The 26,174-nt window shown below is 36.1% G+C and overlaps 2 protein-coding genes and 3 non-coding genes across 5 annotated transcripts; 1 reads left to right on the top strand and 4 right to left on the bottom strand.

Annotated features, from left to right (window-relative positions):
* Positions 1-17,766: 17,766 nt before the first annotated feature.
* On the bottom strand, positions 17,767-20,367 carry rps11 (ribosomal protein S11). The gene is made up of 5 exons (XM_044099431.1): positions 20,285-20,367; positions 19,681-19,821; positions 19,397-19,472; positions 18,351-18,480; positions 17,767-17,951 (listed from the first exon to the last, which is right to left on the bottom strand). Exons 1-5 carry the CDS (start codon positions 20,297-20,299, stop codon positions 17,828-17,830), a joined length of 486 nt encoding a protein of 161 aa, XP_043955366.1. The 5' UTR covers positions 20,300-20,367; the 3' UTR covers positions 17,767-17,827.
* LOC122822650 lies at positions 18,039-18,123 on the bottom strand. The gene has a single exon (XR_006369182.1). It is a non-coding gene; the product is annotated as a small nucleolar RNA SNORD35 (small nucleolar RNA).
* Positions 18,577-18,661, bottom strand: LOC122822649. Its single transcript, XR_006369181.1, has one exon. It is a non-coding gene; the product is annotated as a small nucleolar RNA SNORD35 (small nucleolar RNA).
* On the bottom strand, positions 19,547-19,631 carry LOC122822648. Its single transcript, XR_006369180.1, has one exon. It is a non-coding gene; the product is annotated as a small nucleolar RNA SNORD35 (small nucleolar RNA).
* Positions 20,368-22,205: 1,838 nt separating the features above from the next.
* On the top strand, positions 22,206-26,039 carry LOC122821473 (apoptosis regulator BAX-like). Its single transcript, XM_044099430.1, has 6 exons — positions 22,206-22,311; positions 22,679-22,727; positions 23,976-24,128; positions 24,252-24,387; positions 24,610-24,714; positions 24,817-26,039. The coding sequence occupies exons 1-6, from the start codon at positions 22,266-22,268 to the stop codon at positions 24,922-24,924; spliced, it is 597 nt and encodes a 198-aa protein (XP_043955365.1). The 5' UTR covers positions 22,206-22,265; the 3' UTR covers positions 24,925-26,039.
* Positions 26,040-26,174: the final 135 nt, after the last annotated feature.

Raw genomic sequence — 26,174 nt, 5'->3', positions numbered from 1 at the left:
AGATAAAAGTGTTTGGCCAAAACCTTATAAAAGGTCTTTCTAACTACGTTTGGCTTTTCAGTATCCACATTTCTACAAGCCCTATTTGAATGTTATCTGACATGTTGTTACATTTTTAACTTAATTGAATTCAAACCTCATGTTTAGCAAAGTTTACTTATATTAAGATGATTGTTTTATTATTATATATTTAATAAAACCCTTCTATTAGACATTTTTTAAAACATATAATCTTAAGAAAATTTGCCCAGACATGTCCTGTCTCCTAACCCGACTACATCAGCATCAGAAAGGGAAGATTTTTGTTCAGGGGGTTAGCACTACTATCACCCCCATTACGGTGCTTTTTGTATTCATTGGAACGATGGGCATCTATCAGGAGCCTCAAAGGTTTCTTTCATTGCCCAATAAAAGATCTGCCTGGCAGAACCTGTTTGTGGGCTCTAACATTGGAGACGACAGATGTGTTAAACATACAGGCTCTCTCCACAAAAGCCTGAGGAGACTGAGCTGCATGCTCCCTGATGGAGATGCAGCTTTATGTTAATTACTGAATGGAGTAAGTCAACCTGGTGAGAGGCTTCAGAAAGCATGTTCAAGACATCTATGGTAATTAAAGCTCCTCATATCCTTATTAGTTTGGAAAAGGGAGCAAATACAAGATTGTAAAACTGTTGTCAGGTACACAAGTAAACCATAATGTTAGATCTAATTTAAAAAATATATATATATACAATATAAGGGTGGTACCAAAGTGGCTCCAGCACTGACTGAGGGCTGGTACTAAATTGGTTCTGCAGGAAAACTTGACACCTGATTGTAACGTAACAAAAATAAGTTTTTTTCCCAAATGTTTAACTTACATGTAGGAGGACACATTGATGCTGTTCAATCAAAGTGTATTGTACTCTTCCTAATATATTTAGAAATATATTGGCATAAATAAAGTCTATGTTATGGCAATGGTATTGATCTTTTTGCTATTTTGACAGAATAAATCTGATTAGCTAGTTTGTAGTTGACACACTTAAAAAGAGCAGAAAACATTTATTACACAATGGTAATACAGAAACAATAATTCAAACACATTTTTTACCCTTTTGAAATCTGTTTCAATTTCTATGTGAATGAAGTGAATCATTGGTTCTTTTTGCTGTATAAGCTGTTTTCACTTTGCAAACAATTCAATTAAGAGAGGTTAAGATAATCTCATCTCACAGGACAAACAATATAAAACTAGTTACACATTTTCTGTCGGTTTGTTTTTTGTGTTGATGTTTTGTGGTTTTAAAGTTTCTCACAGGACCTCTGCGTCAGAGATAACAGGAGAAAACATGACTTCTAGCATGATAGCCTGCTCTGAGAGCCTGCTTGTTTTCCCACTGGGCCATGCTTCCCTCCTGTATTCATGTGGGAATCAAGATAATCCTGGGAGATTATGTTTTCAGTCTGTCAGTTTATTTATCTGCTGTATTTTAAACCTGGTAAGCTTACTTTTTAGCAACAGTGCATGTTATTTTTTTTGAAAACACTAAAAATATCGAACATTTTCTGGATATTACTGCATCCGGAGTGGTTAAAATCCACTTCTGCACCCTGGTATCCCCTTGTGACACTGAGGGAGGAGGAGTTAAGGACCCTGCATCAGATCCCTGAGCCTGAACAATAGAAGCTTGGCTTGGACGGCCCGAGGCGTAGCCATCTGCCGCAGAGAGAGTGGAGTCTCTTTGTCAGCTATTGTGGAATGTGGAAGCAGATTGATGAGAGCTGGGTGATTCCTTCAGGCCACGACGGGGCACCAAGCTCCAAAAGAAACTGCAGGAAAATCCCTCTCCTTCTCTCTTCACATTTAGCGGTCACAAGAGAATTTCAGAAAATTAAATGTCCCTTGAGTTCTCCAAAGCCAATCTTATGCAATCAAAAATGAGTTTTATTCATTTTAATGAGATCTTTTTGCAAATTAACAGAAGAATTCATGAATAATTGTTTTCTTCCTTGCCAAGTTTCTAAAAGGATGCCGACTAGAGGGAGTTTGTCCCAAGGGTAGAGGTGATGACCTCTAACCTTCTCAGCAGGTGGGTATGGAAGGGTCTTATTGAGAAAAGTCAGAGCAGAAGTGTTCTGGATTTTGGAGTTAGTGCAGAAAAGGGGCTGTCACTTGAAGGGGAGGGGGGCGCAAGGCAGATGTTGTACGAGAAATCCTCCAGGGGAAAGTGTGTCACCACTGAGAGAAGGGTTCAGGGCAAAAGGCCATGTCATCCAAGAAAACATATAACTATGTGGTTGCTATGGCAGCATTCTTCTTGACTGAAAGATCATTCATTAAGAACAAAACCACATTTTACTTAGCTTTTAAATCAGCAAGAATTCTCAAATTTTACTCCAAATAGGATTTTAGGATTTTTGCTTTTGTATCTGACTTTTCATTGACAAAACAAAGAATAATCCTAACCCTGCTCTTTGAATAATCAATAGCAGGGTTAGGATTAACTAACTTAAAACACAAACATTTAACTAATCAATACTATTTGTATTATATTTTTGAACATTTGCATAACAAATACTAAAAGTAGCTTTCAAATGATAATTTCATTCATTATAGTAAAAAATATAGATCCAAGCCAACCTGCCATAATGTGAAAAGTAGTTCCCTCATACTATACCCAAACCTGACTACCGCCAGATTAAAAATAAAAAAGTCACTTAAGTAAAATCAGTGTAAGAGATCTCAAAATTCATCCTTGGGAAAATTTACAGGTAAGAACCACTGCTGACTAAAAGCAAAATATAATAAAAGTTATTATATGTTATTACATGTTATTAATGATCCAGAATACATTGCAAAAAATATTCTAAGGACTTATAATAGGAAAGTGTGCATACTTTAATGGCATAAAACTAACAGCATCTTAGAAAAAGAATATCAACAGATGAGCAAGCATGGTGATGGCCATCCTCTTAATGTAAAAACAAAACCATTGAAGGGGTCTTGAAGAGGACTAGTCAAAGTCCAAACTTAAGTCCAAGTGAGATGCTGTGATGTGAACTTAAATACATCTATTGTGCTCTTAAAGGATAAATTAATGCAATTATACATAGAAAAGTGAGCCAGAATCCTCCTAAGTGATGTAAAGAGACTCATAATCAGTTATTGAAAACAGACAATGTCAATTGTTGCTGCCAAGGGGAAAACAACCTGCTGTTGAATTTAAGGAGCAATTTTTATTCCACATACTACCAAGTTGGCATGATTAGGTTTTTTCCTGTAATAAAAAAAAAATCTAAATTACATTTTCTTTTCCAAGGTATTATTTGTCTGACCTTAACATTAGTTTGATGGCCTGAAACAGTTATCTGAGACAGTGCCCCCGTCTACATTTAAAATCGTCTGCAGACATGATGCCAAATTCTGCCCAATAAACATTAACTACAATGAGAAACCTTATTGTCTGAAAATGTGTCACCTGCTAAGCTTCAAAGCCACGGGATGCAAGAGAAATAAAACCTCCAAATAAAAGGCACAGCTTGCTTTTTGTTTACTGTGAGTCATTTTCTTTGAGCTGCAGGCTAGAGGAGAATGTGACTTTCTGTTGATTATCAAACTTATCAGACTCTCCACAAAGCAGACAATAAACCACATGCTTGAAATTACTCAAAAAAGTGTGCTGTGAGTCTGGGTAACTGGCTTCAGATTTAGTGGAGTCTTCACAAAGATCTATAAATAGAAGCTTATTTGGAGGTCTTATTTCTTCTTGAAAACAAAATCTACTTTTATGCATGATCTGGGCAGTAATATGCAGTAGTGCCAGAGGTCTCTGTGGTTCCACAAAGGGTCCTTTTCTGCTACAATCCCTGTTGGCAAACTGCCTTGCCCTCATGCAAGACCTGTCAGTCCCATGACGCATGACATTTGTATAACATTACTGGGGTCGCAGCCCACAGTCAAATGGATGAAAGAAAGTGACTCAAACCTACGGACAACTCCTGACCTTCAGTCGGCATGAAGAAAGCTCAGGTCAGAGAGTCCTCAGATATGCATCTTCAGTCGATGCCTGGCCAAAACATTTGAAAAAACCCCACAATGTCACCCTTCATCGTTCTGAACAGCTATTGTTGGAGGAACGGAAAGAACAAAAAAAGTTTCTTATCATATCAGTACATGCCTCTGAGAATTCAAAATTCATTGTGTTCAAAAAGAAGTGTTTTACTTTTCATGCTGCTGGTAGTATGAAAACATTCAAATAATTCAAACGTGATAGTGCTGAGAGTACTAGATGCCATAATTCCTATTTTAGTTTAGCTATCTGCTGGGAAACAACAAAAACATGTGGTCAGTCATAAGAGTGCACATATCCAAGCCTCTGAGAAGTTTGTAGCTGAAACGCCTGTAGGTGATTAGCAGGCTAGCTGCATATTTTTCTCTTGTTAAATACACAGATTCTAAGAAATTACATTCCTGTAGCGTGATGAAGGATCATTGGAGAGATTTATTTCACTAATAGCTCATGGATTATCTTCATCCATCATAGTTGTTAAAATCTTGACATTTTAACAGCTTAAACTTACAGTTCCTTATATAACATTTGGTGAAATCTTCTTAGTTCCTTCTTCACATGAATAAATATGGCAATATTTGCTATATTAAAGTGATAGTTGCTCTCCTCCAACACAAAACCAAATATATTTCATCTAAAGCTGGTTCAGATTGAAATATAGAAAGATAAATAATATTTTTTATTGCTTTTACCATAAAGATTAATGTTGCCTGTCCATATTTATCTGTTGCCATATTGCTGTTGAAATGGGTCATCCTTTGTAAGCTGTGCTTGTAAAAAAAAAAACAGTGCTGGAAGACTATTTGAGAAGCTCCAAAAACATGTTGGGGTTTTTTTGCCAAATGAAAGAGAAATGAGGAAATTTTTAGAATTATTGAACAATTGTTCCAAAAGTGGTATATTGTGCACCAAAGTTGTAACTTTCAAAGTGCTAATCCAAACAGACATTATGATCCACATAAGGGGAAGAAAAACCTAACTCTTTAAAACTTTATGGCTCTTGAATTATTGCAGTAACACTTAAAACACAAAGTTGTCAGCAAAGCAGTGAGCTGTTAGGGCTAAAAATGATAATAAAAGTCTGGAAGAGGAAATCATAAAGGAATGTCCCAATTTGTTCCTTGAACGGTTGTGTATATGCTGTAAATTTCCATAACTTAATTCATTTAAAAAGGCATGTTAATAAATGTTCCCACAAACTAAGATATCCTAGTTTGTGTACCCAAAACTAATTTAACCATACACCTAATAAAAAAATAGCTCAACTGATTGGGAATTCATTCAGATTTAGAGACAGACAAACTAAAGCTAACTGACAAACTTCTGAACTTCCTCAATATGATGTGGCAAGATAAGTGTCTGTTATCACTGTGTCATGCCAGAAAGGATACAGGTACCATCAGACTTCCAGGAGCCAGCACAAACATGGAAACCTCATCACAGCTTGAGCAGAGGTGGAGGGAGGAGTACTTTCCTCTTTGCGAATCCTCCTCTGATTAGCAGGAAAGGGTCACCATCCCTCTGACATCTCTTTGTCTCCACAGTATTGACGGAAAAGGAGTCTGATTTCCCGGACCGTCAGTGTGTCTTTCTCGGTCTTGGCCAAAGTTTGGCTGACCTGGCTGAGGAAACGTGGACGTGGTCACAAATTCAGGAAGAATTCATGCAGAGATTTTCCCCTTGTAGTCTGCTAACCGTCCTGTCTCTTTTTACTTCATGCAGTAGCAGAAAGTAATTTTTTCTTAATCTTTATTATATACATGCCCTTAGTCATTGCTCTCTTAAACACTTCAAGATTTTTTTCGGACTGTTTAATAAAAAATGACATCATCCATGTTTAAACTCTGGTCTTGAAAATCAGCAACAGCATGGAAATGATAAAATACAAGCCAAGCCAAAAAAGAAAATCAGAGGCATAGCATATACGGAAAAAGCAAACATCAGTTGGATGATCATCAAAGGGTTTTTATAACAAAGCATGCCAAACTATGCTGTAATGTTGCTTGTGGTGGTCTTTATTGAAGACAGATGAGTGAGAAGAAAATTATCTCTCTAATTATACTGTTTTATGTGACTGTTAATAGACTTCATGACAATTCTGTGGCTTCCACTATCATACTTTTATGGTCATGGATTAGTTCATAGTAAAAGTGTATATTCATAGCAAAAACTTGTTTTAAAAAACAAGTTTTTTGTATAATTCAGACATTGCCCCTGATTGGGAGTTTGCAAAGCCAAAGATTAGAATAACAAGATGAATCCTGCAAAGGATGTGAGCCCATCTGTACTGCTTCCTCTCTCTCCACTCTCCCTGGGTGGGACTCCCTCCAGGTCGCTAAAAATCGCACATATCCACTGTTCCCCAGTTATGTCTCCAACTATACAGAGCAATGACCTCTCAAATATAGCCTTCACGTTTAGTGCTAAGGTTAGTGACTATTGTGGTCAAGTCTCTGTTGCAGTTGGGCTGCTGCCAGCAGAGATTTTAATCTCCAGTTGCTGAGCAGGAAATCAAAAATAAACCGTGGACTACGCTAAATTAGAGAAAACAGCTTGTTTTATCCACTTCTGCGTAGCATGAAAGGAAGTGTCTTGGTTCTCAGAAAACATCTGTGATCATCTCAAGGAAGGAAAATCATTTTAAGGCAGGATGTTCTGGGAGTCTGGTTCAATGGGCTATTTCAGTTTAAGTTAAACAGACAGATTAAAAGATACTCATAACATTGAGCTTGCTTTGAGAGTGTATTTGACTGATCTGAAACCAGAGAAGGCATGGAAGCTTTTAGAAATCACATTATTGGAAAAAATGAATGCACAACGTTAATTGTAAAGTCCAAAACTAACCAAGATCTTTCATGAATTTGAGTGCAATCTTCATCCTTTTTAACATGTGGAATAAATTTTCTGTGCTAGTGCATTTGTCTGTACCAAGTCAAATACTTCCATCTTGAATGGAAAAATTGGGTTGAGCCTGTTGGATCACTCAATCCCCTTAGGAAGTATGTGCATCAGTGCAAGCAGAGGAAGTTTACTCTTCTGCTCAAAAGATCACTGTTTTTGTTGGGGCCATTGCAGCAATGTAATCATTGTCTGGACTGTTCAACTTGACCATGACTGGTTACTTCAGCAAGCATTGTATACATTCCCATTACATTTACAGGAGCACAAATCAAAAACATCTGCATAGCACTATGACTATAAGATATTTTCTCAATCAATAATATACAAAGACACATTTGATAATAAAGAAAATCCTTATAGACCTGATATAATGACTTCAAAGTGAGTAGAGAAAAACAATCTCATTCCTGTTTATTAAGCTGGAACTTAAACTTGGAAGTGAAAATCTCTATGGTTTTGATGCATAATATGACAAGAATTGATCATTCTTCATTCTTCTTTTATAAATTAAAAGGCAAAATTTGCTAATTTTGTAATAATTACTGTGGCAAACTGATAAGACTCTCTTAGACACTGCAAAGGCCACTATTAAGCCAACACATATTGTACAAGAGCAGTAAAATTTGACCATTGTCCTGTCACTTTTAGATGTGTCTCTGATTCTACACAGCTGAATCAAATAAGGAGGTCATTAGCAGGACTTTGGAGAACATGACTGCTCTGAAAAGCTAATTCATATATGATAGGCGTTTTGGACCAGTGGAACATCTAAAAGTTGCAGGACAGTAGCCCTTGAGGAATTGGAGTTTGACACACCTGTTCTAGTGGATATAACATACTTCTTTAGTCCTGAATGTTATATCAACAAAACTCTATCGTTAGCAAGTGATGCTAATCGGTTAGTTTATATTAGCATAGCTAATAGTCAGATACTGAAACATCCTGTGTTTCAGTGACTGACTTAAGGGGAATACAATGAGCATGGTTAGCTTTGTGAGAGGTTTAGATATGGAAAGTAAGAGGTTTTAATATAAATTATAAAAGATTGAAATGGTGGGCCTATTTGCGGAAATGAGAATGATTTCCCTTTTTAAAAAATTATATGCATATTTTCCGTAAATAATCTGTTGGTTTGGTGTTGCACAAAAATTTCCCCTTAAAACAGTTTTGTTTTAGATGCAGCTATAAAGTAGAGGGCTCAATTTCACAAACAGAGCCGTAATCTATCAATAAAAAACAGCAACAGAAATGTGCTAATCATTTGTAATTTTGTCCATTACATCTGAAAACACATTCATACATTCATCAGCACACTTTCCAAAATATTTTTACAAGTTACAAAATGTAATTTTGTCCCTAGGGACTTAACAAAACAACAGCTTCCTTTCTTTGAGTTTTGGTGGTCTTAAAGCCACATTCTGTCTTAGGATAAGGATGTTTGCTGTTTGCTTAAGTGGAAAAAAATGTGACTTTTCTTTGTGGATCCCTTGGAATTGGTTGTTATCTTGAAAATGTTTTACAAAGTGAAACAGAGATACTCTGGCAGGAATGCCTGCACACAATGGCACAGGGTTATCATTTGTATCACCCTTTCCCTTCAGATTCACTGGGAGGGGGTCCTGTTGTTAACTTTAAAGACATATATCAGGGTCAGAGCTGTGATAATACAGAAGTGCTCTCACATGGTTTTGAGTAGAGATGTTATTATATTTTAAACATATCTTTTATATTTCATACACAGAAATTTCACACTAAAAAAATTCTAGAAACAGTCAACCTATAATTTTATATTGTAGTGAGAAACCACAAAAGGAAATAATATAAATGCAGTAGCCAACCTTAAAGGCTAATTTCACTATTCTGATTAAAAAATGTAACTGAAGTGTATCTTACCCTCGACAATTACAGTTTTAATTACAGTCCATTAGAACAATATTACTCCTATTGTATTTGACCATAAAAACAAGGTTAAACATAGAGAAAAGAATGAAAACTGAGTAATACTGTGTAGGATGCCTGTTGCTGTACTTCTTTATTTATCTTTATTTATACAGAAAAGAGCCATTGATACAAATGATTGTAAAACTCCATGCACTTCATTCTCTTTGTCCTTTAAAAAATCAAAATCCGGCACTTGAAGACATCCTCGTGTAACAAAGCTACATGACTATGAAATGTAATCTATGCATTCTTATAATTTATTGCTCTTTTGATTGCTTTATTTGATCAGTATTTACTATATTTAATAGAAAGGTTTTAATGTGCAGCACTGTAACACTTGCACTTTGCTTTTCAGTTTTGCAGGCATGATTTTTACATGTTCCTCTCACAGAAACACAATAATCATTACTATTTTATTTTATAATTCTGAACCGACATATTTTTGCCAGTCAGTATTTCACCCATTTTGCACAAAACTGCAGCTGATGTTTTGTAAAAAAAAATAAAATTATTATTTCAGGCAATGTTTTTAGAAATGTTCCTTCTCAGGAGATACTGGTGGGCTCTGGGTTTTGTTCAGGGTGGAAAACTTTCAATGCTTTGCTATTCATGACAGCACAGTGTTGCTGAAATACCTTGTGGTTTGTGGGGTGGGGTCATTGTGGACGGGGTTTGCTTCCCACAATGACACTAGATCCTATTATATTGGTATCTGGGGAGATGGAAACTGGGTGAGCACTTCAGACTCTTTGTCACATGTTTTTAGCAATTCCTAATCAGTTTCCTTTTCTTCTCTTTTTTTTTTTTTTTTTGCAAGACCCAGTGGGGGGCAAAACATTATGCTTCTGTCTAAAGAAACACAATGTTTCTTTTGACATTATGTTTGAAAGCTGAGTTCATAAATTTGCCAATTACTGTTTAATATATATCTTCTGAATTGTCTATAAACACTACAGACTGAACCCCCCCCTGCCTCCCCAAAAAAGAAAAATTGTTGAAATATTTTGTTTGAAAGTGGAACAGCTTTTGCCAAAAATCAGAGTAGCATCAAGTTACCAAAATCCTAATTGCTGCCTCTGACCTTTCTCATCCACATTGTCTTAGTCACACATTGAAGATAAAGCTATAAAGTTTTAATTAATCTGAGATGAGCTGTGTGAAAACTGGGCCACTATCACAATATCTGACTATAGTGGGAACCAAGGTCAAACTGGATGCTGTATTCTCATGGAAAAAAGACTGAGAGAAAATTAAAACAGCAGACAAAGGAACAACAACAAGAAGGATCTAAACAACAATGTGGTGCAGTTAAGTAGTTGCTTGTCAGAATACTACTTACTGTGGTTCTCCAAGCTAGCAGATTTATGATCCATGAACAATGTATGCATTTTCCATTGTGGAAAACTATCACAATTTTCCACAGTGGGAAAATTGTAATAAAATAGGAGCAACTCAAACAAGTAATTCAAATGTCTAAACAGATTTGGCGCTTGAAAAAAAAAATCTCATAAAGTTGCTATAAACAGCCACATGAACAAAGCAAAGTGAGAATCTGTTTAATTTGTGACAGAAAAATCACTTCAATCTGTGCTTTAAAGTCAGATGTCTCACTGCTGGATCGAGATAAGAAACAAGATCCACCAGAGGAGGCAGGATGGAGAGATCAATTACTCCGAGGTTTCCCATGATTCCAATTCTCTCCAGGGAGACGAAACCACTGCTATGACGCTGCGTGGGTCTCTCAACCGTCATTATCACCGATGGGAGCCACAATAGGTCAGGGAGATGAGATAACATTGTGAGCAGTGAAGCAGCAGGTGAGAGGCTTGACGGGGCACGATTAGGTGTCCGGATCCCAGGGTGTAGCGTTGCCTGAGGACCTCTGGGGCCCAGGCCTCACCATCTGCCAGGGTGAATTCCACTTGCTGCAGAGAAAAGACCAGCAGCACAAACTATTGCTGTGGGGTGTAGCTTTGAGTTGCTCCTGTTACCTTTTATGCAGACAAGTGTTACACTTTATAGCTCTTTTTCTACACTCTGCAACACGGATTCAAGGAATAGGAGAAATTTTAAAAAATGCATTTACTGTTAGGGGAATTATTTCATTTACAATACCTTAGCTGTTTTTGTTAAACCCAAATTCTAGTGTGAACAAACAAACATTTCATCTTTGGGCATGCAGCTCAGAGTTAGCTTGCCCAATCTATTCCAGAACTAGTTTTGATTTGTTTTGAAAATGTCCAGTTCAAAAGCCTAACTGTGACAAAGTTCACCTCAAATAAGAGGAAGATGGTCAGGGTGATTGGGAACAGCCACGGAATGGCCAAGACTCAAGTCTTTTAACTGGAAGATTCTGGAGCACAAAGTTCACTGCCGTCAGTGAAGTCGGTTTACCATCAAAGTTAAATAAGAGGGTGACAACCTGAGAAAATTGGCTTCTTAAATCTCAAATGTATACCAATAAAATATCTCCAGAGAAGAGGTTTTATGGTCAGACATTCTACTTGCTTGCAAGTAAAATGTTGGCAAACAATTTTCTAGAAACATTTTAAAATGTATTCACTATGCTTAAAAGTTGGGTTCAATCCAGGAATCCAACCAGTTTAAAATAGACCTAAGGTTTATGATAAGAACCAGGTTTATGTGAGCACCTCATCGATAGCAACAGAAAGTGTGTGATTCTATTGCCATGTGCAAACAGACACTAATACAAATATTAGGAAGTGGTATATATAATACTGAGCCTGTGTGCATTAGGAAAAAAATGCATTAAATTTAAACATAGGCACATTTGTTGTTGTTGTAAAGTTAATTAAAATGCATCATTAAAACCCAACAGATTTAAATTAAAATTGCCATGCTGTGTGCATGTTAAATTCTGCCCAGCACTGCAAGTCACCAGGCATCATCTGAAAATAACACTGATTAGATCTGTAGTCCAGATTCTCCTTTTGTCTACAGTTAAACACTCTCATGTGGTCCATCACTCAGCAGGAGCACACTGCAGGGATGCCTTAATGACAGCCGTTGTGGATCGTTCACACATGACCCAAGAGCGCTGCTGTGCACAACGCCATGTCCTGTGATCCGCCAGCACTGGCCTCCGCTTTGATCTGACAGAGTGCTGTAAAATTGGAGATGCCTGCTGCACTCACACATGCCAGACATGCGGTCTGCCTGACAGACAGGCATGAACGAGGCTGAACATGAGCATATTGAATTAAGAATTATGGTGCAAACTTGGGACGTGGTTGCATGGCTCTCATCTTACCATGCAGACCAGGTGAACATCTATCAATCAAGGTTTTGTAATGAACAGACTTGAACATGGAGTGATAATGTTTGACTCTTTGAGAAATGTTCACGTGAATGTACATAAACAAACAGCAGTTTCGTTATCACAGTTGTTCAATTGTAGATGAATTTAGAGAGACAAAGGCATGTTTGCAGTCTCGATAAGTGAGATAACCAAATCACCACATCTGTTCAAACACTTCAAATCAGTTAAGAAGCTCATGGTTTTGTTGAACACATGAGACACTAATGACTGTGACCATAACCTCTAACCTTAAAGTAATAGATCTTGACATGCTCATTATTCATTTTTTCTACTTTCACTCACTTCAAATGACTAGGAGCCATTCCTGAGCCATACTTTATTAGGCTAATGATAGTTTGCTACACATAATTAGGATCACATTTGTGCAACATAACATTGTGCCGCCCCAAGTTTTTTTTTATGGATGATGCTGCTGGACACTTGTCTATGTCTGGCTCAAGAACATTGCTGGTCTTTGTGCAGAACTGAAAGGATGATGACATGTGCAGATGTGCATGGTAACTCTGGGCTGACCTTTGGTAGAGCCAACAGTGTTTCTGTTGTGCGCCCCAGCAATAAGCTGCCGGATTGTGAAGAGGTTAATAGTTTCACATTATACTGTAGAGGAAAAGAACTGTAACTGTATGAGTGTGACAGCAGCGGGATTGAACTTGCATTCCTGAGGCAACAGGGGAAAAAACATGGAAGTCATGTTTTTAACATGTCACAGAACATCAGAAGAAATACTTTAATGACAAGTAATTTACACAATAGGCTAAAAAGTGGGATTCAGTTATGGAAAATAGTAAAGATAGAGAAGAGGATATTGGAGGAGAGAAAAGTTCGTAAAGCCAAAAAAGTATGACATTCCGCAACAATTGAGAAAATCATCTAATTTCAAGTTGCAAAGAAATGCTAATTATTTACAAATGCAAAAACAAGTGCTACACAATTTTAGTATTAGTCTGGTCAAATTCCACTTTTGGGACCAAATCATCAATGAAGAAGAAAAATCCTTCATCCTTCAGCACTAGTCCCAGATGACGAGTGAGTGAGGGAAACTAATTATCAGACTAATTTCATGTGTCCTGGCTTTAATACACCTAAATTCTTTGGCACACATGATAAAGATGTCACAATTATACAGAGAAGCATCCTGAAAAATTTGATAATGAGCCATTTTCAGTTCTCTTGCAGAGTTATTATTTAAATCCTTCTGGTTTATCAAATTATCAGATACTCACCTAACAAGGTTCCCAAGACCTGAAAGAAACAGGCCTTCATCATATTTTTGAATGAGATTGAAGTGCTTCTCCATAAAGCCTGGAATGTTGCAGAAAAATTTTATCTCAGTACCAAAGCACATGATTCCAGTTTAGTCAAGTTTACATTTTCAAATTTGCGATGGTAGCACACCCAAACATCTAGCAACCATGTAAATAGTATCTAATAGTATCCTGCATAGTGGAAGAAAGTAAAATATGGTTTATTATCATGTGGCTAAGAGTATAATAAGATGATTTCATGAAAATCAATATTAAGTTACTAAAATGTCTGATCAGCCTAGAAGAATAAAATATACATTTAAAAAACACTGCAGTTATATATTTTAAATGCATTAGTATTTTTGGTAGGCTCCTATTTTTTGATGTATTTTTTTCACTAAATAAATATAATCAAATTAATATTGATATTTCTGAAGTTTTGGGGTAAATCTTGTTAATGTAATGACCGACATATTTGTCTGTGTATTCTCCTGCAGAGGTGTCTGAGGGCTGATTTTCTGTTTGAAGACAAGAGCATGGGGTGAAGAGCTGTATCAGATACAACCCAGACTCATGCTAACAAACCCATGCTCCATTTGTTCAGTCTATCAGGTCTTCTGTTGGAAAAATCAGTCTGAATACTGCTGACAGCTTTCAAATTACCAAAAACAAGGGTTCATCAGTGGGGGCCAAACAACATCCCTCCAGCCCAAACCTCCAGCTGGAAAACCAGAAGGTTCCTGTTTTGATAGTGAATTGGTTTCACTGGCTTGAGCCTCTGACCTAACACTAGTGCCACTGGAAACACAAGTAAATACGACTTAAAGTGTTCTCTGTGACATTGGATAAACATGTTGGCAAACTGTTAAGAGAAACTTTTTAGAATAGCAAAGAGAGGCAGATGGATGAGATGTTCAGCTCAAAAAGGGTTGAGAAGTTATATAGGGATGCTGCAATGATGTTCATTGAAGAAGTCAAAATAAAATAAATCCTTTTTATTACTGATCAAAGCAACAGTATTCAATTTGAACATCTTTTGGGAATGGTTTCATCCACAGCAGTGCATGAAAAATCCAGGGATTGTTGTTTTTTTTTTTCATCTTTTCTTTTCTTTAAAGACAATCTGATTCAGGTGTCAGATGGACAGTGCAATAAATCTGGATCTCTAATGTTGACGCTGACCTTTTGTTGATGCTTCCAAATGGACAACTGAGAAAAACATCTACTTGGGACAACACACTTTAGTTTAGTTTAGCTTAGTTTAGAAAATAAGTTGTATAATGAAACATTAATACATTGAGAGCTATTCCTACATAACGACAAATCAGTAGTTGAATACACAACATTCCACAACCATGGGGACATGATGATAAAATAATATTCCATTCAGCAGGCACTGGGTGAGAGGCATAGTACGGAACATCCTGAACAGTCAATAGCATGGCTAATGTAATATTTTGAAAAATTTTGTCTGATTGAGTTAGATTCAGTTATCTTTTTTTCCAAAATAGCAAAAATACAATTGACATCAGATATTTCTATGCACTCTTACATTAAATAAAATTTATTATTTAATTTTTTAGGCCAGCTGATTTTGCCAAGATTATTTATACATGAGAAATTCCAGAATAATGAGAAACATTTTATTACTTTCTTCACTTGTCTACATATCCTATCCATCTTGGGAAAGCTGTAAAAGATAGAGGTGGCATAAGCATTAAGGAAGGACTAGTATTTGTCTTAAAACAGATCACAAGGAAAGAACATCATGGTAATGTTCTTTTTAGAGGCAACATCTAAAAGCATTAGCCAGGAGGTTAAAGCTCGCAAATGGGTCTTCCAAATGGACAATGACCCTAATTATACCACCAAATAGGTTACAAAAGTGGCTTAAGGACAACTTGTTCAATACACAATCTGTCCACAGTCCAGTTCAATCCATGGAAAACCCATGACATTTAAATCTTCACCACATTGGAATACTCAAAGAAGAATGCATCATTCATAACTTGAAAAATGGTCTCTCAATTTGGTCCATTAGAAGCAAGGTAGAACTTATTGGGTTTCTAATTATCATGAAGGCACACATGAATCTGCTGATGTAACCAGCGATACAATCTGCATTACTAAAAGCAATTATCCATCAAAATTTGACAGCTAGTTGGGGTTTATTTTTGTTGTTCATGCTTTTTCAAAGGATCAAAGCTCTGGCATTTAACAAACAGTAAATTGGAGCATAGCTAGACTCATGCGGTGGGCCTACTGGGTCGTCATGCCCCGTGGGGTGTCTGATTCTGAGAAGTGCTGTTATTCAGAAAACAGTGAAGAAGCCCTCCCACCCTCCTGCAGTGTCTTCAATGTAAGGAGACGGAGCTGGGAAAGCCCCCAGTATAAGACAAGACATTTGTGGTTTAACACCAAGACTTCGCTGTTTGGGTAAACACTGCACCATGTGTGGAGGGTCACATAAGCTAAACAAAAACAAGTAAAAGTTGTAGTTGAGAAGAAATATTTGCTGTACGTATCAGAGAACAGCTGTTCACTCTGCTAATCATTAAGTGATGGACCTACTCAGACTACTGGGCTCACATTAGTCACTTTCTCCTGCTCACATAATCTCCATATGGTCTACATTCACTGGAAGATTAGGATAAAACATGCACTGCATCAATATATTAATAGATGTTATGGTACGCTACAGACAGACGGTGGTGGGTGGAGGTGGGGGTCTGACTGATTCCCACACAGAAAAAAAGATCTCTTCTTAAGCAAAAAATAAGGACAAATGCAAATGAATCAGTTGACGCAGACAGCTGTGAATAAACTCTGATCTATGCTTGCTATTCATTTGCATGTTTAGCTGGATCTCAGATGCTACCAAACGTTACAAGCATAAAACTCCATAAAGGAAGCAACATATCATAGTCATGGCATTGTCAGATTCATAAGATGGTCATTAAATAGGTTCAGGTAAATAAATATAACGGATTACAAAATCTTAACTCCCATTATCATCTACATTACATTTTTGCTGCGTCCATAAAAGGTCGAAATACACTAGAACAAGCAAGTCAACTTGCCTTATAGAAAGTCTTGAGTAGTGGATCTCATAGAAAGTGAGCTGTCCTTACTGTATCTGAGATAAAATAAAAATTATTTACAACCAAAATATATATATTGGTAATACTCAAAGTTAAAAAGAAAATTTTGTTTAGCTTAAAACAATAAATCATGTTTGACATAAAGAAAACCCTTGAGCACAACAGGAAAATATTGAAACTTTGCTTTAACAATGACGCCCTCTGCTGGTAATGTTTGCATATAGCAATAAAAAATTTTCAACCACTAAGAGGCGCTGCAGTGAACAGTGCCTAATGTTCATTTTGAGGTTAGGATTTTTATCCACTTTAAGTCCTGGAGTGTTCCACTAATTATTTTACCCTGTTTTCACTGTGTCAAACATTTTGTTTTAGGCTGCACTAAATCTAATAATTGCATTTTTTTCTTCATTATTTTGAGCATATAATTTTATGAGGAAATTATATTATGTATTTTTCATATGTACTCACATAAAAATCCCTTTTAAACCAAAATTGTTTTGTGGTTTCCTAAAGTTACAGTAAGATAAATGACAGAACTGGTCTTACATACCAAAATGAACATGAATGATTAGACTGCAACAAAAACTAAATATTTTTCTACACTTTAACTAGGCCTCTAATATAAATCCGTTAGGTGTCTAATGTGTTGACTATACTTTTTACCAGTAACCAAAGATTAAACTAGAGTACAGACCTCCAATCGAAAACAGATTCGGTAGCAGTTTCAAGCAAATCTTGTGAAATACATAAAACCTCCACAAAATGTCAATCCAAGCAAATGTTAAATATTGTATGAGGCCCCATTGCCACCTTAGATCCTTGACTGTTGACAGCACTTCAATTAGCAGGTTTAGTTTGAATTCCTTAGCTAAATCTAGATTAGTGAGAAGAAATATTTGCTGTACGTATCAGAGAACAGCTGTTCACTCTGCTAATCATTAAGTGATGGACCTACACAGACTACTGGGCTGAGTGGGTCCCAGTAGTCTGAGTAGGTATAAGCCATCTTGCATTTAATGTCTACCACCATCCAGCATGTTTTAGATTTTGAACACAAATCATTAAAATGAATATGTTAATGACAAAACATGATAATGCATTTATTTTAATCCTTTTGGCAGTGACACAAAAACCATAATATATTAGCAGAAAGTTTAGGACTAAAATAAAGCAACAAAGAAAGCTTTTAAACAAGATTTTCTTTATTAGACAGTGAGACAAGCTGGTCCGTGTTCATAGTCTTGCCTAAAACTTCTGGAACTGTTTCTTGGCTCCAGCAGCCTTGGTCACCTTGAGAACATTGAATCTCACCGTCTTACTGAGGGGTCGGCACTCTCCAACAGTCACAATGTCTCCAACTGTGACATCTCTGTATGCAAAAAGTTAAAAATATGATTAATTTAAACATGGTTTGAAACACAAGCAATCAACTGTTCCAACTTAAAGGGTATAAAGTAAAAGTGCATCAGCATTTGCCAAAGGCAATGTCGTCAAAGCTTCCTGAGCTTGGAAGACCATCGTGAGAAAAAGCATCATTTGCAGTTAATATGGATTCTTTTCACAGGGTTAGTATTTAAACAAGCATTTCACCAAACATGGCAGACTTATTGTTAATGTTGCCTGTAGAAATACCCAAGACATCAGTTTTATAATAAGCAACAATATTAAAACCAATAACAGTTCAAATTGAGTAGGAAACATTACAAGGTTGAAAACTAATATAGTTACGTAATCACTCGTGTTCAAGTTAGACTAAAACTTGCATTACCTGAAGCACGGTGACAGATGGACAGAGAGGTTCTTGTGCCTTTTCTCAAAGCGGTTGTACTTGCGGATGTAATGCAGGTAGTCACGTCTGATAACAATGGTTCTCTGCATCTTCATTTTGGTCACCACGCCTTTGGAACAAAGACAGAGCTTTAGCTTTGTGTCAACGCTGTAGAGCTAAGTTAAGACCCCACTTCAGAGGACAATACCGTTTTCACTTTTGTCAATAATCTACATCAGTTTTGCCATTAGGCATTGTCGTCAGAACCCATAGGGGCTTGGAAGACCATCGTGAGAAAAGCATCATTTGTAGAATAATGACAAAGGTGACGTCAGGTAAAAACTCCATCCTACAACTGTAGCTTTAAAGGTAGAATGAATCCCAGAAAATTATGATCCTGGAGTTAAGCAACACTAACTTTATTTGATATTTGTTTTGTTTAAATTGTTGTCTGAAATAATTATGCTTGATTTACCAGAGAATGAGTAATGCATTTTTAACCAAAACATTTTTAAGATGTGCAGGTATATATTAAATTTCAAATATGACAGATCTGATAGATGAGCAAATGCTTAGTCAAGTTTTTGCAAAGCTTTTTGTCTCAGTTTCAGAGTGAAGCTATAATGTTTCAGTGTTTATTTGAAAAAGAATGGAAGCAAATGCCAGAATATTCTGGCACCATTTTTAAATACTCAACATTTTCTACCGCCGTAAGCGACCTTTCATAAAAAGTTTGAATATTCCTAGATAGTAAGAATTTTTAAGATTTTTATAACTTGTGTTAATTTGATTCACAACATTTCACAGCTTTCATATTAAACTGAAGGAAGAAGAATATCTCAGAACTCTTTCCAAACACAGTAACTGATTGATTTTGAATCTACATACATTATGAAATCCAAAATTGCTCTACCACTCTTTCCAGAAGTATTTTCTCTTCAGTTGTAAATAAATATGGCTATCATACTGAAAAAAAACAGTGGGATAAGTTACAGCAGCGAACATAAAAGGCAAGTGTGCAGGTTTGCTGGAAATAGTATTTTTACCAGAGAGGATACGGCCACGGATAGAGACATTCCCAGTGAAGGGGCATTTCTTGTCAATGTAAGTGCCGTCAATAGCCTGGAAAGACGAAACAAATAAATTGTTACTGAAGTAATCACTCAATAACCTCACAACAAGAAAAAAATGTAACAGATATTGCATCAGTGCTGCCAAAAGGCATTGTCGTCAGAACCCTAAAGGTTTGGAAGACCATCGTGAGAAAAAGCATCACTTGCAAAATTATTAATAAATACGTTCGATTTTACCAGCTTCAGAGGTTTATTACCTCTCTTGGGGTTTTGAAGCCAAGCCCGACACTCTTGTGATAGCGGGGGATCTTTTCTTTAGCCTCTTTACCACCCTCAACAGCCAGAACACGCTTCTTGTTCTGGAAGATTGTGGGCTGTTTCTGATAAGCCCTCTCGGTCTGCAAAAAAAAATACACATTTAAAAGATTTAAATTTGAGTGACGATCACCATCCACATTTCTTTTACACCGCCACAAATGGTAGCTAAATTAGCTCACATCGACTTCCTGTTTCAGCAAATATTACCGCAGCTAACAGCTTTAGTGACAAATAGATGACATTTAGCAGCGGTAGCAATGCAACTGGCAAGATATCATAAGAACATTTAAGATAGTTTTACATTCTTAACTGTAACCTCATCATTAGGCTAACAACGCTAGCATTCCGGCTAGTTCAGAATTACACGAGGGTGTGCAGACCGACAACAAATACCGACTCTAAACGATTATATTTGACTTTAAATTGCCTTATTCCATAACTTAGGTTAATATTGTAATGTTCATGTCTTTTTAGGTGACAAATAACTTTAATAAAATGACTATAAATCGATTTAAATTCACCACGCCGTCTTCAACTACATACTTGAGCATCCGCCATCTTTGCCAGCCGAGTCGCGAAGAGGCCTGAGCATGCGCGTAATGGATGGAAGACGACGGAACGCAGGAAGTTACGTTCAAGTGAAATTACGTAAAATAGAAATTGGTGTTTGTGAATTGAATTAAATTAAGTACATAAAACCATTAAAGTTGTGAAAAGCCTGTATTTAAAACTCCTATGATTGTATTTGTGAGTGAATCTATTTTCTTTTTTTCATTAAAAACTTCACAAACCAGAAGTGTAACATTTACAATAGTCACTCAAATGAAAACAGTTCTCCAGAAAGAAAAGAAGAAAAAAACAGGTTTAATTTAGCAAAGAAACATAATGCGGCCTTATATGAGATTTGAAGTTGTGATTATACTGGTTGTAAATAATTATTTTCAAACCGGATTATATGTCATACCCTACAGCCCATGGTTTAGCATATTGTTTCTAGTTTCCAGACCTGTTTTAACAATGTAAATAGTTTGATGTGTAATTTTAAGGCTAATTTATTTAATTATTTCTTATTCCACTCATTTAAATTAAAGATGTAGTTGTAATTAACCTTAAAAGACTGTCCATACCACAAGATTTCTCCATACTGACTTATCTCCTTGCACTTAAACAGTGTGCAGAAGCAAGTCATTGCAATCAATACAATATCATTTACTTTTGGGTTGTTCTTTTTGAGTTTTTGTTTTGTCTTGTTTTGTTTTACTTTGTTGGAAATATGTACATTACATTGAATTTGGAAAATGTCAGTGGTACAAAGTGTTGCAAAGAATAACAAAGTAAGAGTTACAATTGTGTACAATGTAGTACAAGCAAAGAAGCGTAATGTGGCCTTATATGAGATTACATGAGGATAAATAAATAATTATTAAAGGGATACCTTTATTAGACGTTTTTAAAAAAATCCTATAATAAATGGAAATGTATTCAGTGAATGTCTGTAATGCATAAAATACACAATTAGACATATATATTAATATGTGTAATCTTAAACTGATTACTCACAGGATTTGTTTAATATGTCATGTTGGAAGTAGGCTATTTAGAGACATTGTCTTTACAATATGAGGCACTTGCCTGAAGCCTGTTATCTGCATAAATCTTATATTGATTGTGACTCTCTTCCTAAGTCTGATTACACAAAATACAACTGTAATAATTTTAATAAATACAAGCAATATTTTCTGCTCTAATATCTTATTCAAGTATAAGAATATAAAAGTATTTGGTAAGAAGACTACTGTAGTCCTGAGTAAATGTTGATAATGAAGTCTGATTTAATTTGTGAAAAATATTTAATCAAACAGGTTAACATAAAAAGGTATTAACACATTTCCTTGGTTTGAAGAATAACTTATCACAATAAAATAGTAATAGTAAAATGGTAAAATAATTATAGCGCTAAGGTAATAACATAACAGTTTTATAGATTTTTTTGCAATAAAAACTCTTTGCAGGACAGGCTGTTGCAGAGAATTTCTTTTGAATTTTAGCCATTACTTAGGTCTTCTGGTTCATGTTTTCTCTGCATCCCCAGAATCAGAAACAAACAAAACATGGAGAATCAATATTCAGTCTTCTAATTCTGACTGAATATTGTCAGTCTTTTAATTTTTTTAAGAGATGCTTTTACTGGAAACAGCTTAATTCTGGTCTGGATTACAACATTTTAATTATTTATCTTTATTCTGTAAGGTATTTTTTATTTGTTTTTGTTTTTTTTGTTTGTTTTATTTGTTAATTGCTTTGTATTTTTATCACATAAGCATTTCTGAACTACCTTGTTGATGAAATTTACAATACTAGTAAACATGATTTCACAGTATTTGTCGGACAGCTTTACACCATGACTACATTAGGAGCCACACCTTTTCCCGGTTTTAGATCTCGCGAGTTTTCACGACATAAACGATGTCATAAATGACCTATATTTGACTGAGAAATGAAAAGGTGAAACTTGTATGCGGAAATGTCAGAAAACAATATGGCATCGGGAGGAGAAGGAAACGCTGAAGGTACAGGTTATTCGAAAATACAACTTGTAACAACATTTCTAGCGGTGTGATATATTTGAGATAACTTTATTATGTTTAGTGCTTTGTGTAGCCTACGGGAGTTGCGGGCAACTTTAGAAATAAGTATGATACTAAAATTAAAACCCCTTAACCCTCACACCCGGAAAATACAATGGACAAACGGCAGCGGAACACATTCTAAAGGGGTTTAAACAAATAAAGACAAATGTATGAAATGGTTTTTTATAACTTTTTAAAAACATGTAAACTGTAAACGTTTCATTTTCAACTTAGTTATGAGTTTTACTTTGATTTACCCATATAGTCATTTCGATTATGTAACTCTTGTCTGATTCTTGTCTTTTAGGGTCTTTTACAGATACCATAGTGAAACAGCTAATTGTGTTGTTAAAGGAGTAAGTATCACTACAAAACTTTGCATGATTACATAAAAAAAGAAATAGATATGCAGAATCGAAGTGCTAGTGTTTCAAGTTACGTCTTACCAAAATATTACAGTTATTAAATCATTATTTCTCTGTAGGTTGTGTTCACTTAAGATTGATGTTATTGTTTTTCATTTAGTGTCATTTACAGTCAGATGGTACATTCTCTCTCTTCAGATCAGTTCAGACTTTCAGTTTACCATTCCAGAAATGTCTGTTATTGCAGACAGATTGGCATCTTCCACTGATGAAGGAGACTGGTAGGAGGACATTTTTCTGTCCTCATTAAGCTGGGACTTTTCTTTATACTGTAATGTAGGTGTTGCTGTGGGCCCAGAGCCTCAATAAATAAAAATTATTAGATATCATTTTTTGTTCTGTTTGACATCAAGAAGTGGTACAAAAATCTAATTAGCTTTTTTTTTTCTTTAAACCACTCTTTGTATCAGTACTCTTGAAAGTTTAGTTAGCACAGATCCAAGTGAATAGTGTGACACGTTTAGGGGAGCAAATAGAGACAAATGTATGAAGATCCAAGCAAAGAAAAATTGCATTAGAATTTGTCATGAGCCAGGTAGTGGGCTAGAGGCTGTTTACAATATTTTTTTAAAAAGGAGGAAAGCAACTTGGGCTGCACAGTGGCGCAGTTGGTAGAGCTGTTGCCTTGCAGCAAGAAGGTCCTGGGTTCGATTCCCGGCCCGGGGTTTTTCTGCATGGAGTTTGCATGTTCTCCCTGTGCATGTGTGGGTTTTCTCCGGGTTCTCCGGCTTCCTCCCACAGTCCAAAAAAAAAAAAACATGACTGTCAGGTTAATTGGGCTCTCTAAATTCTCCCTAGGTGTGAGTGCGTGTGCATGGTTGTTTGTCTTGTATGTCTCTGTGTTGCCCCGCGACAGACTGGCGATCTGTCGAGGGTGTACCCCGCCTCTCGCCCGGGACGCAGCTGGAGATGGGCACCAGCAACCCTCCCGGGACGAAGGGTGTTCAGAAAATGGATGGATGGATGGATGGATGGAAAGCAACTTTAAGTGATTATTGAACAGATTCTAATATGCCATAAGCCCATATCAACAATATTTTTATCCTGGTGATTTAAATATATTAAACGATTGTACACAGCTACTCTAATTATTTTTAACAAGTTCCCAAAGTAGCTGCTTTTTAGGCAATATGTCTCATTCTGTTTTCCTGATCTACACCCACCTCGTCCTCCTTTTAGTTTCATCTGGAAGCAGATCGAAAGACGTTCACTGGGTGATGCTGAAATGATTCGGAAAGCACTGGATGCACCACAGCTCTGTACTCCACAGATGCAAAAAATCTCTGACTGTCTCCAGGCTGTTGGAGATCAAGTGGATGGAGATGTGAAAAGGTGAGCTTGCCTTTCTGGTAGGATTGTAGCTCTAATTTAAGCACAAAAGTGGATTTTGAAAACCACAAGTTGTAGAATTAATTGCCTTTCCCTTAACCAAATATGTATTTTTCTCCTCCATAGAGCAGTGAAAGATCGAACAATACGTCCCTCAATAGACGACTACATAAAAATTGTCTGCGGAATCTTTTCAGACGGTGAAATCAACTGGGGCAGGGTGGTTACAGTATTTTCCTTTACCTGCCTATTTGTTTTGAAAGTAAGTGAACCACTTAGTTTCTTTTTAGGGAATTATTCCAGTCATACACATTTGTGTTAAAAGTATTTGTATTTGATCAATTTTGAGTTTTTTAATTTTAGAGGTATTTGATCATTCTTATTTTAGAAACCAAGTTTAACTTGTGTTCAAGTAGGTAACAGGTTTATTTAATTAAACTGAAATAAATACATTCAATTGAACACTTTCCACACATCTTGTTAGGCATATGAAGACAACATTTATGACATGATAAAAAACATAATCAACTGGACCATAGATTATTTCCGGAATAAGGTTGTCAACTGGATCAAAGATCAAGGTGGTTGGGTAAGAAACTCATCAACAAATCGTGTTTGAGGACATTGCTAACTGGTTGTTGAGCTCAGGTTATAAAAAGAAGGTTAGTAATATTCATATGTATATTTTCAGGAGGGGATTTACTCCCGCGTTGGCACTCCCACATGGCAAATGGTGTCAATTTTTCTGGCTGGTGTTCTCACAACCCTTTTCATCACCCACAATGTGAAGCGCGCATGAGGTGCAAATGGAAGAACTATGCAACAGTTGAATGAGAAGAAAATGGGCATCTGGAAGACAAGTCAAACAAATGGAACTCGTATACAGGGAAGGATTCTTTATCTCCCATTCGATTGTGAGTTGGACTAGAAGTGCTCCTGTTTACATGCACAAAATCAGAGGGACTGGGAAGGAAAAAAAGTGAACTGAACAATTTTTTGTTGAAAAAGCAGAGTTTCAGTAGATGTCATAACATGTTGAAAATGTATTTACATTTTTTTTGCACTTTTGGTACTTACTACATTTTCCAAGTGTCTAGAACTGAATATTTAGTTCCAAGTTGTTTCAGAAACTATCCCTACCTAACATACTGTCAGTTCATATTTTGTGGAACAGGCACTGCTATCCACTTCAAAGTTTGTGGACATTTTATTTGAAATATGCTGTCAATTACACCTTCTGAGTCTGGGAGTTAAGCATTTGTTCTAAACAAGTTCTAATTACATAGATATATTACTTTTGAAAGACGTTGTCTTCTAACACCCTTATTTATTTGTCTATTTCAGCAGTTTCTGACAACACATCTACAATTTTAAAATTTAGTGAGTACCATGGGAAGCACTGTTTGATGGAAAAAAAAACATGTCTGAAAAGCAATTTGTAGAACCTACATTAATGTTAGAATGTGCCTTATTGCACATCATGTGCTCTGTTAAAATGCTCTCAGTCTGAACTTTGGTGAACTGTATTTCAAAATGTAAAAGGTATTTTAAAGCATCTGCTTTAATTGAATGCCATGCAATCATCACCTTGAGTTTTTGTGCATTTTTGTGTGTTTTGGGACATTAGGGTTTGTTCATCATGTTTTTGAGTGTCATGGACTAATATTTAATGTGACCATTGAAAGAAGTTGTGTTAAACTTCTGACATATCTTCAACCTATTTTTCGACAAGTTCTGAGCACTTTATATCTGACTAATAGAACTGCTGTAATATTAGATAGCCAGTGCCTTCTGGGTTTTTTTAAGTGTACAGTTATATTCCAAGATTTCGACATTTTCTGTTTGTAAGACTGAAAAATGCCTCGAATTCACATAAGTTGAAATGCAAGAAATAAATGCCTCCTTTTTAAATTCTCCTTTTGTCATACATCCATCACTTTGAACTCTCTAATTCTTGAACCTTTTTAAGTTTGCTTTAAGTTTTTGCATTGATTCAACATTAATTCCAGATTATTCAAGTGCTTATTTGATTATTTCAAATACTAAATT

The sequence above is a fragment of the Gambusia affinis genome, linkage group LG19 (assembly GCF_019740435.1).
Source record: "Gambusia affinis linkage group LG19, SWU_Gaff_1.0, whole genome shotgun sequence".
Classification (NCBI taxonomy): Eukaryota; Metazoa; Chordata; class Actinopteri; order Cyprinodontiformes; family Poeciliidae; genus Gambusia; species Gambusia affinis.
This window is presented reverse-complemented; position numbering and strand designations above follow the sequence as displayed.

Coding starts and splice junctions, on each gene's coding strand:
- rps11 (XM_044099431.1), bottom strand. Junction 19,473..19,680: donor GCTTCAAAACCCCAAGAGAG/GTAATAAACCTC, acceptor TCGTCTTTCCAG/GCTATTGACGGCACTTACAT. Junction 18,481..19,396: donor CCGTGGCCGTATCCTCTCTG/GTAAAAATACTA, acceptor TTTGTTCCAAAG/GCGTGGTGACCAAAATGAAG.
- LOC122821473 (XM_044099430.1), top strand. CDS start 22,266: ATGTCAGAAAACAATATGGCATCGGGAGGAGAAGGAAACGCTGAAG. Junction 24,129..24,251: donor GTGGATGGAGATGTGAAAAG/GTGAGCTTGCCT, acceptor TCTCCTCCATAG/AGCAGTGAAAGATCGAACAA. Junction 24,715..24,816: donor TCAAAGATCAAGGTGGTTGG/GTAAGAAACTCA, acceptor GTATATTTTCAG/GAGGGGATTTACTCCCGCGT.